The 18,388-nt window shown below is 41.2% G+C and overlaps 1 protein-coding gene and 1 long non-coding RNA gene across 3 annotated transcripts in view; one reads left to right on the top strand and one right to left on the bottom strand.

The window, feature by feature from the left end:
- LOC111863371 overlaps nt 1-18,388 on the bottom strand; it is a 71,533-nt gene that overhangs the window by 15,359 nt on the left and 37,786 nt on the right. The gene's annotated exons all lie outside the window — the stretch shown is intronic.
- LOC111863369 (UDP-glucuronosyltransferase 1-3) lies at nt 770-18,117 on the top strand. 2 transcript variants are annotated; one of them, XM_023849631.2, is made up of 6 exons: nt 818-863; nt 10,524-10,643; nt 11,255-12,076; nt 14,941-15,163; nt 15,325-15,544; nt 17,725-18,117. In XM_023849631.2, the coding sequence occupies exons 3-6, from the start codon at nt 11,261-11,263 to the stop codon at nt 18,017-18,019; spliced, it is 1,554 nt and encodes a 517-aa protein (XP_023705399.1). In that variant the 5' UTR covers nt 818-863; nt 10,524-10,643; nt 11,255-11,260; the 3' UTR covers nt 18,020-18,117. The 2 variants fall into 2 exon arrangements, with proteins under 2 accessions (XP_023705398.1, XP_023705399.1); XM_023849630.2 differs by lacking the exon at nt 10,524-10,643 and having other exon boundaries at nt 770-863.

Here is an 18,388-nt window from a genome sequence, read left to right as displayed (position 1 = left end):
CTGGCTGGCTACCGTCTCACAAGCAAATGAAGGCGTATACTAACCAAGTTCTTCTCTTAGTCATATAAATTGCTTGTGGCCCTCGCCAGCGTAGTAATTCTTTATTCAGAGTCTCGTCAGACCCATAACCACATTTTCCTTTCCTTAACACTTTTTTGTGTTTATCGAACCGTTACCACGCAACGGAAAATGAAGACACGTCACGATATGTTACATAATAAACTACAGACCTTATTAAAATCTGCAAAGCTTTATGCAAATAATTGTTCCGCATGTGAAATATTTACGGAGTAACACACAGTCCCATCTCCTGAAGTAGTGCTGTTAATGTAAAAGTAAAAAGCTCTCAGCTGACCTCAGCCTTCCGACAGATGCTAGGTTTCATCACCAATCTTAGACGGATGTATTCTTCAAGGGGAGAGGAATTTTACAACGGTCAATATCTAAGACCATACGGCGTCGAATAACATGATGGATTAATTAAGAGGATTTGGAAGGAAACTCTCATTTCCTAATGGGGTTATCATCTGGCAATCGTCTGGAGCGACTGAGGAGAACTAGAAGCATCAGAATAGCCGACATCCCTTTTAGAGATCTGAAAAGAGCTCCTGCCGTAAGAGAGTCAGGAACATTACAGCTACGCCTACCCTCTAACACGGTCTTCTGGGAGTTTCAAGCAGCCGCCGTTTCTAGCAGTGCAAGGAATCTGTCAAAAGATGGCACCACAGCGATTTATTTTGAATGTTTACTGATAAAAGCTTCTGCAAGTCATGCGTGTGCTTGCTCAGTCACATCATTTGATCAGTGAGTAGGAGTGTCCGTAACGTTCGAGAGAGGCAGTGATCGAGAACGGAAATAAATTGGTATGTAGCGTAATTCTTCTTTTTTAGGACTTTTACGAATTACACTCCTCCGGCTTTCCCCAATTTGAAATTAACTTCTTAAGTTTTTAGATATTTGGTAGCCTGATCGGTCTATTGCATGACATCCACCAAGATAATAAAACTCAAGGATATAAGATGCAGATCATTCTCCGAGTGGGATTCGAACCTACGATCCAGCTGATCAAGCAGTCGAAGAAGGCATTACTTACTTTAAACAGTGAGTTTATTGTGATCGGATTTTAACGCATTTATTCTGAAATGGAGGGCGTAACTTTTTTTTTTTTACTTTCACCATACGAGCCGCTGTCAAAATCACGTTTTCAATTTAATTTGTCATATTTAGAAGGTAATTAGAATTTCCATTCGGATACCATATTATTAATCGTTAATGTGTGTATTTTCTGTATAAGTGTCTCTGAAATTCATGTGCTCTAGTTTTCGTGGCATCTCCAATTTATGGGACAATTCTAGATATTTCCCCATATGTGCAAAATGCTTTTTTTTTCTTTTTCTTTTTGAAAAATGTTTGTATGACGGACACTTTAAAATCTGAAGAACAGTCGATTAGTATAAGCACTATATTTAAGATACATAACATTGTAACTAATTAAATTCTCTCATATCATAGAGACAACACGTAAATTTATAATAACTGCAAATATTTCAGACGTGGGACATTTACACAACTGACAGCATAGTAATCACATAGTTTGGATAAGCAGACAATTTTAAACTACCGACTTTCCGAGAGAAATTAAAACATTTATGCTACATATAATGCACACATCAATCAGCGATGATTAAACAATATACTTATGGGAGTATATTTCGCTTGCGGGCTACATGCCACGGAGTTATGGGAGTATATTGAGAACATGTCAAAATTTAAAAAAATACTGTTATAATCTGCTTTTCAGTGTTTAATTATATTATGTTAGGTTTGAGGTTATCATAGAGGTGACTTTGAAGATTTGTTTATGAAATTAATGCCGTGTAGCAGGGTGGAAGGCAGCCGTTAATTCGATGGAAAATACAGCCTCCATCTTTGGTGTCGAAGAATAAGCCAAGCAAGAAACCAATAGGAAGCACGTAGCAAGTTTGCGTAACAAGGCTGACGGTGAAGGTCATGTATTTCTCCGAAACGTCGGTTAATTTCCACCGGATTACACGGAGTTATATCGCAAAAGCTGGGAATTTCTTTCGGTACTGTACAAGCCTCCGTGAAGGTTCAATTGCCGAAGTTACACTCTGTCAACAAGCGTACGTATTATCACGATTCAGTGTAAATATTTTGTGTTTCAGTGGTGAGAGTATAGATGTCTCTGAAAGTCTCGACTCTTTTGAAGAGTTCCGTACCTAAAAGTGCAATAGTTTGTGTAAATAGATTTTTCCAATTAATTCCTATTCTGAGTCTCCAACATGAATGATTTCCTAATTTTCCTAATGCCTCCAGAACGTGTACTAAGACAGTATGCTGTAAAATCTTTAGACACAATCGCCATTACGAGTATGATAGTACATTTTATGGTTCCGAAGGATTAGAGAGGTTAGGTTTCAAAGACATATGTTGGCTATTTCTACAAGATTGTAAGAATTCGTTTGTTAAACTCCTTGAGCAATCACATTGTTATTAATAATATTTATTTAAATTTTCCAAAGAAACGAAAAGAAATATCCAAAGAGAATTACAAGGTGTTTAGGTTAGCCTGTCTATCACGATAAAACATTTCAAACATTTTGTTCAGTGCGGCTAGTTACCTTAGCATCTCACAATCTNAATACAGATTTAATTAACACACAATAGTCCTCCAATCAGAATGAACGGTTACAAAGCTACCATATATCAAGCCAGGACTGCACTTAATGGCGGGATATTTAAAACGACTTCCACGAGAATTTTTCAAATATTGTGCACACCCTTTTTTAACCAGATAATTTAAAGACTACATACCGCCTAGACTAAGACGCTTAATGATTGTGGAGTAATTCGTAGAATGCGAATTCGCAGATGATGCCGAAATACTCCTAAAATCCGCCACAGGTCCACCACAAACTCCCCAACAGCTGACCCAACTATGGATACTGGGTAGCCATGATTGATATATTTAGTTGAATCAAGGGACGGAAAGACAAAATATATCTGAAAAAGGAAGCAATATTGTTTACAATAAGTTGTATCCGGTATTACAATCAATATATTACACTTACATATGAATGCGATTATGTACTTTATTTACATAAAATTATGTCTGGATATTACTTATAAAATTAATATCCTATCGCGATTTAGGTTTGTGCGTGATTTGTTAGGCGGATTTGAATTGGACGATTGATTTCTTGACACTTCATACACTCAACTTGGAACTACAAGTAACACAGCGCTATCGCTGATGGACACACTTCACATTTCGCTATTACACACACTAGTGTGAGTCTCATTGTTAACTGCTGCACACTATGAAGTCTTCTTTGCGCAGCCTAATTCATTTCTTGTCATTTCTTCTCAACTATTCTGCCAACTGCCCACTCCGGAACTCATTTATAATTCTAGCTGCCTGGGAGTCTCGTTACATAGACTCAAGGTGATCCCCACAGAAAGCACCGCTTTCTTTGTTGTTGCATGTTGATTCACTTCTGCAGGGATTATTTACGGCACCGTTGCGTCGCAATGAGCTCGGCGCTGACCACTGCTGCGCCCGTTCGCCTCCTCGGGAATGTGTTTACTAAGCCGTTGCCTAGTCATAAACTATTCCGGCTTTCAGGCGTCATGATGCAATACGTAACAAAGAAGGTCTAAATGAAATGAGCGGTTACAATCTTCCAAGCCGATACTGATTTTGTAAGGTAAAAAATTAAGGTATCCCTGTAACAGGTCGTGAAGGCCCTTAGGGTTGAGAGATATTGAGGGTCCCACATTCTGTAGACAGTATGTTCGCAAATGGTGGCGATGTTGTCAGCCTTACCAGCCGNTTAGGTTTGTGCGTGATTTGTTAGGCGGATTTGAATTGGACGATTGATTTCTTGACACTTCATACACTCAACTTGGAACTACAAGTAACACAGCGCTATCGCTGATGGACACACTTCACATTTCGCTATTACACACACTAGTGTGAGTCTCATTGTTAACTGCTGCACACTATGAAGTCTTCTTTGCGCAGCCTAATTCATTTCTTGTCATTTCTTCTCAACTATTCTGCCAACTGCCCACTCCGGAACTCATTTATAATTCTAGCTGCCTGGGAGTCTCGTTACATAGACTCAAGGTGATCCCCACAGAAAGCACCGCTTTCTTTGTTGTTGCATGTTGATTCACTTCTGCAGGGATTATTTACGGCACCGTTGCGTCGCAATGAGCTCGGCGCTGACCACTGCTGCGCCCGTTCGCCTCCTCGGGAATGTGTTTACTAAGCCGTTGCCTAGTCATAAACTATTCCGGCTTTCAGGCGTCATGATGCAATACGTAACAAAGAAGGTCTAAATGAAATGAGCGGTTACAATCTTCCAAGCCGATACTGATTTTGTAAGGTAAAAATTAAGGTATCCCTGTAACAGGCCGTGAAGGCCCTTAGGGTTGTGAGATGTTGAGGGTCCCACATTCTGTAGACAATAGGTTCACAAATGGTGGCGATGTTGTCAGCTTTACGCGCCGGCCGCCCTTCACCCCCCAAGGAAGTTTCCTGGTACACATTTGTGTTAGAGGCTGAGTCGGCCCCAGGGCCATAGTGCGGCTGGAAGGAGTAGATGAACTGAAAAAATCCAATGATCTAATCGGGCATCGAACCCTCGACCCTCCGATTTGTATCATATTGCCTCAACCAACTACGCTAAGCTGTAGCGTAGTTTGTCGAGGCACTATGCTACAAGTCATAACGCCGCGGGCTCGATTCCCGATGAGGTCAATGGATTCTGTAATGTAATGAAATGAGATACGCTTTACCGAATGGATTACATAGGAAGTAATAGGCTCACCTCCCTTTCTTTGTAATCATAATTCTTGTGACTCAAAATATCTTTCTCTTCAACACAAACACTTACCACGAGACTACAAAAGTTTTATAATCTGTAAGGTAATGTTACGATAAATTTGTCACTTTATGTTTACAGGCGTTCTGTAACACTTCCTTATATATATATCTCTCTCTTTCTCAGTTTGTACCACCACCCAAAGTTATCGCAGGGGTTAAAACGTCACTGACCTTGACACTGCACTTGATTTCATCTAATCTCTTCCTCTCAGCTGCATTCTTTGTAATCAATCGGGACTCTCTGTGAATATACTAATAAGCAACATGAGAGTATAGCGAGTTCCTTCTTATACCTCCTTTTTTCTTTATTTCTGGTGGGGTGGGACTAAGTCCCTTGCACTGCGGCCATTTCTGACCTATTGTACCAGCCCCAGATGATAGGTGAGGGTGACTGTGGAGCAATTGGTGGAAGACTGGCAAGGTAAACCGAAGTACTTGGAGAAAACCTGCCCCAGCGCCACTTTGTCTTCCACAAATCTCACTTGACTGTACACGGGATCGAACCCGGGCCGCCGCGGTGGGAAGCCAGCGACTAACCGCTTGAGCTACGGCGCGGCTTACTTGATTACCTTGGCCTTGTCCAGAACAGCTCGCTCCTACTGGCTCAATCTCAGATTACAAGCTGCTAGTAGCATTGTTACAATAAGTTATATCCGGTATTACAGTCAAATGGATAGGCTACATTTACATATGAATGGGATTATGTACTTTAATTATATCAAATTATGTCTGGATATTAACTAACTAACATACATAGAAAGCAAAATCTATAAAACAAAACGGTTACAAGAATCAGTGGAGCTGTGGAAACAACAGAATCGTTTATGTCGACGGTAGTACATTGTTAAGGGGTCGAAGTGACGAAGAAAACTTCACAACAATAAGCCCGACAGAAAGCAAAAATGGAGATTTTCTTCTCTTGACCACTCAGAAGAAATGATTCGCATTTTTGACTCAGTTTTGAATCTCTTTCTATGTCTTATGGTACACGTACTCAAAATGCCACATGTAGCGACTTTCGGTTAAGGAACAATACCTACAGCTTATACTATAGTCATCTGACATGGAAAACATGGTTTACAGAAATGTTGTTAAATATTTTCTTGACATTATTCCTTTGTGAATTCGAAAATTTCACATTTATCTAATTAAACTTCGTCACATTCTAATCACGATCACAGGATTAGTGTTACTGCTACTTACATGTAAGCACAGAATTTCTTAACTCTGTCTTATACCTTCTGATAATGTGTTAACTGACCTATGCAACTTGTTAACTGACAGTATGCTGTTTATAAAACAGTTTGCTTTGGTCATTAGCGAAACTAGATTGTCACAGTCCTTGCTGCAAAACATTCGAGAGGCCCCTATGATGTAGTGAGAAATTTACAGTCATGAAGTACCAATCCTATACATAGCTCAAGCGGTTAGTCGCTGGCTTCCCACCGCGGCGGCCCGGGTTCGATCCTGAGGTCTGGTCAAGTAGGATTTGTGGTGGACAAAGTGGCTCTGGGGCGGATTTTCTCCGAGTACTTCGGTTTCCCCTGCCAATCTTCATTCCACCAAATTCTCCATCATAATCACCCGGGGAAGGTACAATAGGCCAATCAGTGGCCGCCGTGCCGAGTGGACCCAGTCGGATTCCACCCCCCACTAAGCGAATTAAAAAGAAACAAATCCTATATAGTCCTAATCCCGATCCTATACGCAGTCGGTAGGACTCCTTTGACGGGGGATCAGCCCTTCTCAAGACCTCTACCTACACAGAACAACACAAACACAGAAAAAACGCACACAATACAAGCATCCATGCCGTGAGTGGGATTCGAACAAATGATCCCAGTTTTCGAGCGAACGAAGACAGTTCATGCCTTAGAACGCTTGGTCACTGTGATCGCCAGTACAGTCAACTTAAATGTTTTAAAAATACACAGCATGACTTCAGGAATGATTTCCTGATATGTAGATAATAAAAATAGTTTATATCAATATCACCTCAGCTCTTCACATTACCTTACAGAAAACGTTCCATATGTTCACCTCCTGCCTGAATAGAGGCCCAAATTCCTGGCATGTTTCGTATTGTCTGAAAACCCGCGACAATTCGATTTCAGAGTGTTTCCACATCGTCCACTAGAGACGAATACACCAACGATTATAAATGGCTCCACAAGTATAAATCCAGTGGAATTAAATCAGGTGAGCGTGGTGGCCAGGCAATCGGTCCACCTTTACCTACCCACCGACCAGGAAACTTTCGATTCAAGAACCTGCGGGCAACAAGACTGAAATGTGAGGGAGTACCATCAAGCACGAAGTGCAGTTCTCGATAAGTGATCACTGGCACGTCTGTCAAGAACTCAGGCATTTTTTTTCCAAGAAAGTTTTGTAAATTCGTTCCTAAAGCCTGTTCGGAAGTACGTGGGGTCCGAATCAATTTTCACCACAAATACCGGCCCAGATATTGATGGAGAACCGCTGTTGTTGAAGTGATGGAAGATTTTCATCTACACTCAGGTGCTGTTTGTGGAAATTCTAGATTTCATTTCTTGCGAACTGTACGTCATCCGTAGATATCACAAAGGCAGGGAAGTTAGGGTTTGAACCACTGGTAGAAATTTACTCGAGCAGGGTAATCTTATAATGACAAGACCTCTACTTGCTGCAGATGGCGGGGATACAGCTGTTGTTCTAGCAACACTCTCCAGACAGTCGAAAGAGTGACACCCACTTACCTTGAATTCTTTCGTGTGCTGATTCCAGAGGTTTCATTTGCAGCATCCAGAATATCCTCCTCTATTTCAGGAGTCGCAGTAGATCTTGGCCGTTCCCTGTTGGTAACATGAGGTGCAAAACTCCCATGTTCACAAAGGCGGCGATGGATACTTTAAAAAATATTTTCCTATCTGGACATCTTCGTCCTCGATACATTTCTCGGCACAAACGACGAGCCATCAGAGCATTACCGTCTTGCCAAAACATACACGAAATGCATATCGGCTAGCTGTTGGTTTGAGTACATCGTCTCAACAACTTGCGATCACCACACTGTACACTTCTCCTATTAAGATTTGGAAACTCTCCAAGATTGTGTCGGACTGATACCACGATTGTCTTAATGTAGTGAATGACGGAAAACATCTGCGGGAGTTAAGAAATTCAGTTTATCATTCAGTGGTTTTAGAAAGCCTTAACTGGGAAACTATGCATATCTGGAACTATGTTGATATGAACTATTTTTATTACCTATATATGAGGAACTCATTCCTGAATTTATGCCGTATATTTTGTATATATACACACACACAATCGCAGACACTTATCGCCTTTCATTCGAATCTATCTTTCGTTGCCTTCATGTAGACAATAGTTTCTTTTGTTTTCCTTGTTTAATATTTCTTGCACTTCTTGCACCTGTGTTCAATAAATGTTATGGATAAATCTATTTAATTTTTGTGCCCCACTAGTCATTTCTGATAATTTTTAAGAATCTTAAGCCTTGTGTGTGATAATTCAGCGCCTAGACATGTTACTGGAATTACTAACAACGGCGTTACTGTAGCTGTTGCGTCACGAGTGCTGGAGAACAGTGGACAAGGAGGAACAGAAGTGAGCAATATCGTCTAATATAATTAAAAAATGAACCTAATAAAGGACAAAAGTTGGTGCAAACTAAACAACATGAATGTAGAAAAGCACCCTCAAAGTAACTGTTTCATATTGCTCGATTATATCAGTGTGTCCAAACAAAGAGGCAGTGTCGAGCGTTACAGATTTTTGGTATGAATGTCGCGTAATTATCGATACTGGTACTGCTGTTTGGATCTCGTATCGTATGGATAAGCGTAGAATTTCCAGAGTTTTGGAGGTGCCTGTTGTCTTCATCTTTAGGGTAGAAGTGAGTAGGGTAGATACGTGCTGGTGTGTGTATTCATGTTTTTGTCAAGTTGACCGATAAAGCGGAGGGTGGGGAAGATTATCAAACGGTCCTTCTTAGACCACAGAGAGCACAAAGTCTGGTGTTTCCAGGCGACCAATGGTCCAGGTGCCAAGCACCGTCTGCTGTGGGTTCTTTGGAGAGTGAAGTAGGGATCACATTTCCTCGGGTGGAAGTTCCGGCAGAAAGGGAAGAAAGGAAATTGTTGAATGGTGTACCATAGGAGACATATGAAGGAGGGAGATATTCACTGGGACAGTGGACTAGGAAAGTTACGAAAGGTCAACTAAGGAGGCAACTGAGTGGACCAAATATCCATTAGTATTTACTTTTTCCAAGCGGTCATTCCCACTCTTCAACAAGCACTGTTTTCTCGATATAGCAAACCACAACAGCGCTGCTTTGTCAACAATACAATTGACTACGGTAGCAGTGCTTCATTTCAGTTGCCGTATTTCTTACATAACACATCTTAAATTTTCCGGCACCTGTCTGTCTGCAGCCTTTCCTACTGAATTGCCGGTTTATTAACATACTAGTTAAAAGAATAGTTCAGAATATGATGGTAAAATTATAGTTTATTCCTAAGTCTTGTGAAAGAGATAATGAACCTTCGGATTGCATGAAAAGTAGAAAAAATTCTTGAGTAGCTGATTGGCTGTCAGCTTCTAAAAAAAACACTTTGTTCTGTGAAAATATAAAATTAATTAAACACTACAATATTAAGCCGTATGAGGAGTGGCTGTATAGATCCACATTTTTCTTATCTCGCCACTAGTTGTAGGTGAGTGGTCAGATTCACACCCCGGCCGCTTTACCCCCGGGGAAAAAGCCCCCGGTACCCACTGGATAGGAGGCTGAGCGGACCTCAGAGCCGGTGTGAACAACGTGGAGAATAAATAATTCTTGTTCCTACCGGGACTCGAACTCCGAACCCTCTGCCATCTAGCACGTAGAAAACAGGATGAAATAAAATCGCCCCACATCAAATAAAGAAAGGTACATGCAGTTGTGTACCACCATACCAAGCCGCCATGAACAGATCAGAACTTAGAAAATACCTTGCCAAAGCATATCAGAATTTCGTGAATCACAGAGACCGCTAGCGTTTTTCTGACGTCACAGACAGACTTCCTAAGATCTGCCTACAGTAGGTACAGAGGCCCCCACCTCGCTACATGTCCCTCTGCTTTCCCATTTCATGCCGTATGCCTGCATTCCATGACAGACAGAGAACTTCACTCATTAGAGTGATTAGACTGCAAGAAGATTGACGACCGGAGAATTGGAGTTCGAATCCTGGCAGGGGCAGAGACTTTCTCTTCACTTCCGTGTTCAGACTGGCTGTCGGACCCATTAGCCCTCCTGTTTATCGAGTACCGTTCGCTGTCTGTATCCTAGGGAGTAAATTGCCTGCTGCTGAATCCAATTGCTCACCTCTGTCTACTACAGAAATTAAGAATGCGTGGAGCTATTCCTCCACACTCCATATATCTTTATGGTGTGGTGCTTAATTAACATAGGAAGAATCAACTTTTTTACTGAACATCGAGGCCTCCTTTCTCAGTAGGAAGTGTACTAATTCTGGAATTTATTGACAGAATCATTTAATTATTCCCCACGTGACATGCCCTCGTTAATCACAATAAAGAAAATCTTTAACTTGCGTTTCAGGCTTAAAATGATTGTAGTTACCGGACATCTCTTCGACGTTTGGAGTTCTAGTTTTCGAATCATGCCTCAAGAACTCAGTCTCTACAGATAAAAGGAGCTCGATAAGGGAGCCTAAAACAGGTAATTTGCTATGCGCTGGTTTCTTGCTTGGCTTTTCTTCAACCCTGAAGATGGAGGTGAGAAGTTGCCCCGAAACGATGGTGGCTTTCAAGAACTACACGGCGTTATGCCCCAGAAGATATACACTTTAGTATAGAGACATTGTACCTGGTTTTGCTCAGGCTCATAAAAGTATCTCAACTCATATCTCCAAACAACATATGATGGCCTGCATCTATACTCTTGACCATCCAGCATTCATAATAATCTCCTTATCACGTTCGCTGCTTTGAATTTTGATGTCCGCGTTTCGAAAATGTTTTTAAATGCCGTAATTAAAAGTATTTTTCAGTTATCTCGAGGTGCTCTGCGTCCGGTTCTTTCAAATTTTCCCTGTTCTTTATTTATTGCATCCTTTTATTTGACGACGCACCTTTAAAAGCATAAATAAACACATCACATAAAATTTGGCGATTCCGTCGTGAGAATCACAAGGAACACACAGTAGATGAATATGTACCCTTCCCCTTACTCCTTCGCCTCCTTTCTACACGCCAGAATTTTCCGGCCCCAAATCTTTAACTTGCTCTGAGTTCAGAGTGCAGCTAAGTCTTTTTTCTCTCTTTGTACAGGTACTCATGTGGCACTTCTTGACTTTCTTCCTGCTGCAATATCTCCTTGGGCATTCTTCTGGCTCCAGGATTTTGGGCGTCTTCCCTCACGTCGCCAGAAGCCATTTCATGATGTCCGAGACATTAATGAAAGGTTTAGCAGCTAGAGGACACGAAGTGGTCGTGATTAGCCATTTTCCTCAGAAGACTCAGATACCGAATTACACAGACATTAGCCTTGTAGGGTCGATGCCGAATTTTGTGAGCACAGTTCCTCTGGATGTCATAGCTACAGACTCCGTCTACACTATAGTGACGCTCTTAGCTGAGCTTGCTGTCACAGGATGCGAAAAGACTCTGTCTCATCCCCCTGTTCTGAAACTCATCAATTCAAAAGAGACGTTTGATCTTGTAATCACAGAACTTTTCAACACGGATTGCTACGTTGGATTTGCATATAAATTTCAAGCACCATTTATTTCTATTGTCACAACACCATTACTACCCTGGGGGTATGAAAGATTTGCAAATCCTGATAATCCCTCTTACATTGGGAACATATTTCTGGGGCATTCTGATAAAATGTCTTTCCTAGAGAGACTTGTGAATACGATTTATCTGAAGAAATCGCAATGGGAGTACCATTACTGGTTTGATCTTCCTTCTCAAGCCGTTGCAAGGAGGTACTTTGGAGAATCGCTGCCTCCTCTGGCGGAATTTGTACGCAACACGAGTCTAGTGCTTGTTAACAGACACTTCTCACTGAATCAGCCCGTACCAAACGTACCGAGCGTCATTGAAGTAGGCGGACTCCATGTGCAGATACCAAAGAAACTGCCCGAGGTAAGCGAGGCGCTGGTACCGAGTAATATCATACAGAGTTACTACAAATGATTCATTCCATTTCAGAACAGTATAATTTCCAAAGTTTTATACATACAAATATGACTAATAATGGAAAGAACCGTAAACTCACCAAGTTTGCATCGTGATACATCAGTTTGCAGCATGAATTTAGTGCCTCACAAAATGGCGACGAAGCTGGAATGTACGAGATGTTGGTCTGTTATTGCCGTGCAGCGTGCATTCAAAGCAGAGCACAGAAAAGAACCACCATGTAAACAGAGCATCCTGCGGTGGTATCGGCAGTTTAAGGATACTGATTGTCTCTGTAAACGGAAAATCACGGGACGACCAATATAGAGTTCTGAAATGGAATGAATCATTTGTAGTAACCTGTATTTCAGCATCCCGTTAGTAAAAGAAATATATATTTTACGTGTTTCTGTATCATTGTCGTATTATTGGCGGTGTACTTGAATAATAAGAATAGTACCTAGTAAGTTGGCTCTATAGGCCGTGCCATAGCTCAGGTGGTTAGTCGTTGACTTCCCACCGTGGCGTCCCGTGTTCAATCCCGGATCTGGTCAAGTGGGATTTGTGGTGGACAAAGTGGCGCTGGGCAGGTTTTCTCCGAGTACATTGGTTTCCCCTGCCAATCTTCATTCCACCAATTGCTCCACAATCACCCTCACCCATCATCTGGGGCTGGTACAATAGGCCAGAAGTGGCCGCAGTACAAGGGACTTAGTCCCACAAGACTAGAAATAAAAAAAATATCCATCTCCGATATAGCAGATAAATGTCAACCAGGCAACTCGAGTCTTCTTAAGTAGTCGAAACACGTCAACAATCCAAAGATGATGTGTCATAGTAGTTTTTGACGATGGTACATTAATACAAATGTTATATTTCTGGACAAAATCCATCTTCCTGCTTTTATTCTCCCTCTTCGGGTAAAACCAACTCTGCTGGGCCCAGTCGACAGAGCTAGTCCCTATCTCCGGACACCAGCACCAACATAAACCCAGCACAGCACAAACCATCTGCGAGAGATAAGACAAAACATTAAAAGCTCCACACGAATGAGGCCTTGCACCAGAAAACTATCAGAATAGAAGTAATCATTGGTGAGATAAATTCTCTGTATGCTACGAATATAAAAACACAAATTTTCCTACTCAATCTACACTGGACAGAATTGTAGGGTTTTTTTTACTTCTGTTGTGATAGCGGGAGTTCACAAGGGAGAGATGTCCCAGCCGAGTTGAATGATCTGATGGCCTATCAGACGCATGTGAAAGGATTTTTCGTATTTTCTCTATGTGGAATTGAAGATCAAGCTTACCTAGACACTGATTTTTGAATTGGGGTTTATTTGGAGCTGAGGTATTAATGATTGACTCTTTTCATCGTCGTAGATTACGATAATAAATGAACAGTGAAAGCCAACTGAAGCAAATAACACTTGATGATGCTGATTTAGTTACTAACACTATTCAGCATTAAAGACAAACAGAGACTGGTTAAATGTGAGGAATTATTTGGAGGAGTTAATAGCTGCTGTCTACTTAGGAATCGAAGGGAAATATTTTATTCCTCTGCAATATGCGAAACGGCCGAAGAGAGTGCAGTTAACAAATCTCATCATGAAGACAAATTTATCATTTAACGTGATGTCGCATAATTTACGTAAGGGAATAAAGGGAGGCAGGAAAGTAAAATTTGTAAGATAACCCGTATTCCAGCAGTGACTTCGGCAGCGCCATAGCTCAAGCGGTTAGTTGCTGGCTTCCCACCGCGGCGGCCCGGGTTCGATCCTGGGTCTGATCAAGTGGGATTTGTGGTGGACAAAGTTGCGCTGGGATGGGGGGTTTCTCCGTGTACTTCAGTTTCCCTTACCAATCTTCATTTCACCAAATTCTCCAACATCATAATCACTCAGGGCAGGCTACAATAGGCCAATCGGTGGCCGCCGTGCCGAGTGGACCCAGTTGGACTCCATCCCCCACTAAGCGAATTTAACAGTGAATTCAACCTAACACTTTCGAATGAAAATCGAATAGAGTAGCACAGAGCTGAATTACCTATTTAACAGCGTTTTGTACAAATATGAAAATAAACTGAAGCAACCCTGATTACGATGTTCTAACGATAACTTATTCAGCATGAAGTCTCGGAAGGACTGACAGAATCTAGAAACAGGTACAGTTTAGAGAAAGAATCTTAATGACTGGACTGTGTTCATTACAACAGCTAAAGTATCTTATATTTATTGTAGTCTCCTTTGCCTTGCTATTCGAAAAGAGGGTATTATGTATTTCCATTGTATTCATTGTATGCAATGTCTCCTTTGTTGTTCGTGTAGTTTTGTGTGCTGCGTTTTGTTTGAGTGTGGTGTGTTATTTTGTGTGTTGTGTGTTATTTTTGTTTTGTGTCTTATTGTAATATCACCTACACTGGGTAAACCCCATTTGCAGTTAAAATAAATAATAATAGATGTCTTCTGTTCGAGTACATCTGCAGTAGCAGAAATAAACGCTTCGGTTATAAAATTACTTTAAAACTATTAATATGGAGACTACTCATTGGTGGATGCGTACAAACCAAGAGGAGTTAACAAATGTACTCTGACATCTTGCTCAGGAAACCAGCTCAGAAAGTTACCATTGTATTAAATGGACATTTCGCACTGAAAATCTTAGGGGGGTAGGTTCTAACTTTGGACATCTGACGGTAAATGCATGCATTCGCGCAAGAATAACGTTCTTTTAACAACGTTAATAATGAAAGCATAAAGGTTACTCGCTTTACATTTCTGTATATGCATCCAACATATAAAATGCGATGTATTTCCTTCCACTCAGGATATCGACAAGTTCCTGAACGAATCCGAGCATGGAGCCATTTTCTTTAGTTTGGGCTCCACTGTCCGAGCTGACACCTTCAGCCAGCAGAAAATGGCTGCATTCTTGCAAGCGTTTTCCGAACTACCACAGCGAATTCTCTGGAAATGGGAAGGCAGCACACTACCAGGACAGCCAAAGAACATAAAGACTGCAAAATGGCTGCCCCAAGTTGACGTTCTTGGTAAGTCACTTAACAGTCAATTCACTCTTCCTTAGACTTTGAAATATTAGAATCGCATAATTATGCATATCTGAATATATTGCGCATAGTTTGTGAGAGGCTTAATGTCAAAAGGCGTAACAATGTGAGAGGTTTTCCCTGTAGCCAGTTATGTCTCTTAGGCCATCCCAAGGTCAGACTATTCCTCACACACGGCGGTCTCATGGGCACTATGGAAGCTGTGTTCAGTGGCGTTCCCATGGTTGCCATCCCCTTGTTTGGCGATCAGTTCCACAACGTGAAGAACTTGCAGGATGAAGGAATCGCCGTGAAGTTGGACCACATGTCTGTTACCAAGGAGAAGGTCCTGGCGGCTCTGAGAGAAGTTTTGAGCAATCCTAGGTAAGTAACGGTTCCATATTAATCCTTTAATGTGCGATATTAATTGCATGCATCTACCGCCTTACTTGTCATCCTCTAAATCAAAATTTCGCTCCTATTTTTTAGTTATGTCCCTCTGTCAGAGCAGACAGTGATTATTTTCTACATAACTGCGAGGGAAATATTGGTGTTGCTCCTATAGTTAGTACTAGTGAAACGATGTTAATTGCATAGACTGAAAATATATAATCTAATTTGTAGTACAAATATGTTTCTTGTTATTTTGCATACCTAACCATCTTTATAACAATTTATTGCAAATGCAAATAATTATACTTTAGCGGAGCTGACATGCTACGAGTCCTGAAATTCGTAGGTTCGTAGACTGCTTTTCTTTACATTACGTTAAGCCTCGGTATAGGGATTACAACACAGCAACATATCTGAGATCGAAGTAGTGGCCTGTAATGAGATGTGCAAATTCGGCTAGGTACCAATATTGTACATTAAATCGTTTTTTAGAAAAATTATAAATTTTGTTGTGGCAGTGTAATTTAATTTACGATGCTGTCAGGAATTCTGGTATAAAGCATAGAATGATAGGACAACTGGGTAATGCTGATCTTATGCATATTTAAGTGCTATGACATGAAGACGTGGGGGGGGGGGAGTAGTTCTGCCACTCTTGACCTCGGTCATAGAGGGATGTAAGCCGTCAGCTTCACATTCCGGCTGCTTTACCCCTGGAAAGTGAGCCTCCGCTGTACACATTATATAGGAGGCTGTGAAGAAGAGAAAAATATTTCCCTTGCCGGAAATTGAACCCCGGTCGTCCAGGACCAAACCTGTCGCTATAACGACTGAGCTATCAAAACCCCATGATGCTTACTATGTGAGTTGAAAGGATCTGGAGGGACTCGAAAGTGGCCTACTAGAGTCACTATCCTGTCAATTTTCCGGGCGGAATGAGTAAAATCATGAATAATCTTGTAAGATTTGAGGCTTTCACGGTGGTGACTATGAAGAAAGCAGTCTTCTGGGATTTGGCACCGTGTATATGTGGTGTTAACCGACGTTTCGGAGGAACGTATCGCCTCCATCTTCAGGGTAGAAGGAAAAATATAAGAAATCCGCAAGCGAAGAGACCGTGAGAACCGGTAAAAACAAACTGCTTTTACCTCTTCTCACGGTCTCTTCGCTTGTTGTCTGTTGAGGATCCTCAACAGACGGCACAGTGCGTCTATAGTATTCCCTGTCAATGTGGCAGAAGCTACATTGGTGAAACAGGCAGACCACTGGCTGTTCGAATCCGTGAATACAAGCACAATCTCAAGCAGGGTCTTCTAGAGAAATCCAGGTTGGCTCAGCATGCATATGAAGAAGGTCACAGGGTAAGCTGGGATGAAGCTAGGATCTTGGAGGTTGAAAGTAACAGCAGATACAGAAAGTACAAAGAATCAGCTCATATGGCATGTTCATCCAATCCGATCAGCCGACCCAGTTTGGATATTTCTCCCATATGGATCCCCCTCATCAATGAAGAGGTTAACAAATGAAAAATGTAATTTTATGAATATTAGTGGTTCCACTACTCCTGCAAGTTTTCTTCCGGGGATTAGTCTGATTCCCGGAAGTCGCCATGGTGGCACGATTCTTAATCCACGCAGATTAGGCATGCATTATCCAGTTTTTACTTTCGTTTTTAACTGAATTCATGGAATATAACCTATACTTCCGTTTCTTTTCATTGTTGACAAGTTCATGCTTGGCACAAATTTTCTATCATGTTTTTACTGCGATTTTATTCTTTCCTCCCACTGATGGAACCGGTTGTAGAGAGATCGGGGTTTGTCCAGTGACTGAGACTAGCTCTTTCTAAGGGGCACAACTGAGTAGGTTTATCCTTCTCTATCCACCTGAAGACGGAGACAGATCCAGTCTCCGAAACGTGGTGGTTTTTTGTCTTTTGTATACCAGACGATGGGTGAAGTCCAAAAGAAGTACAGTATACACCATCGTCAGAATCCTTTCAAGTCTATAACATTCTATTAATTACGCAAATTGTTTGCCTCATGGTCTCGCTTGTTGTGTTATGAACCGACTCGATTTTTCTGTAGTTACTAGCAGCAGTTACATAACTGGAAGTAGTCAAAGAGGTAACACCTCGTCGTTAAATAAAAATGTCTGCTTCTCGATTTCAGTTACAAAGAAAATGCGATGGCTGTTTCAAGAGCATTCCGCGATCGTCCTATGTCTCCTCTGAACACCGCTATGTTCTGGACCGAGTACGTAATCAGACACCGAGGAGCGCCACATATGCGCTCTGCAGCACTGGAGTTGAGTTGGTACCAATACCTGCTGTTAGATGTCATTGCAGTTCTATTCGTTATTACAGCCGCGAGTCTGTTAACACTTTACGTTATCTTCAAAAAATTGTTTCACTTGCTTGTGTCAAAACCACTCCACTCCAAAGCAGAAAAGAAGAAAATGAATTAGGCAAGAACCAAATTAGTCACTGAATTTGATTTATTTCATTCTGGTCCGTCACACTAATATTATGAAAAAGTTAAATACTTCCGTCCAGTGTGACTGGTTAAGATTTTCTTATTTCAATTATTCATGCCCTTACATGTTTCCGTCTCTGAAGACCAAACGGAACTATTTAACTTTTTCAAATTAATCACTGTTTTAAATTGTATTTGTTCTCATTTAGTAGTAAAAGTAAACGTCCTTGTATTACATTCTATGCTACTTTTCGAAACATGATGTGTTTGCAGGATGTAACTTCACTGAAATGTAGACTACGTATTTTGCATTTTTTGACTTATCAAAATATATTTTTGTAACGCCACAGGATACTTTGGG

Source organism: Cryptotermes secundus, unplaced genomic scaffold, assembly GCF_002891405.2.
Source record: "Cryptotermes secundus unplaced genomic scaffold, Csec_1.0 scaffold568, whole genome shotgun sequence".
Lineage (NCBI taxonomy): Eukaryota > Metazoa > Arthropoda > Insecta > Blattodea > Kalotermitidae > Cryptotermes > Cryptotermes secundus.
The sequence above is the reverse complement of the archived record's forward strand: the minus strand, read 5'-3'. Positions and strand labels throughout refer to the sequence as shown.

Bases quoted from the DNA above. Each gene is read 5' to 3' on its own strand.
- LOC111863369 (XM_023849630.2), top strand. From the start codon at position 11,261: ATGTGGCACTTCTTGACTTTCTTCCTGCTGCAATATCTCCTTGGGCAT. The intron at 15,164-15,324 runs GTAAGTCACTTA...TATGTCTCTTAG, and splicing joins GCCCCAAGTTGACGTTCTTG to GCCATCCCAAGGTCAGACTA. The intron at 15,545-17,724 runs GTAAGTAACGGT...TCTCGATTTCAG, and splicing joins GAAGTTTTGAGCAATCCTAG to TTACAAAGAAAATGCGATGG.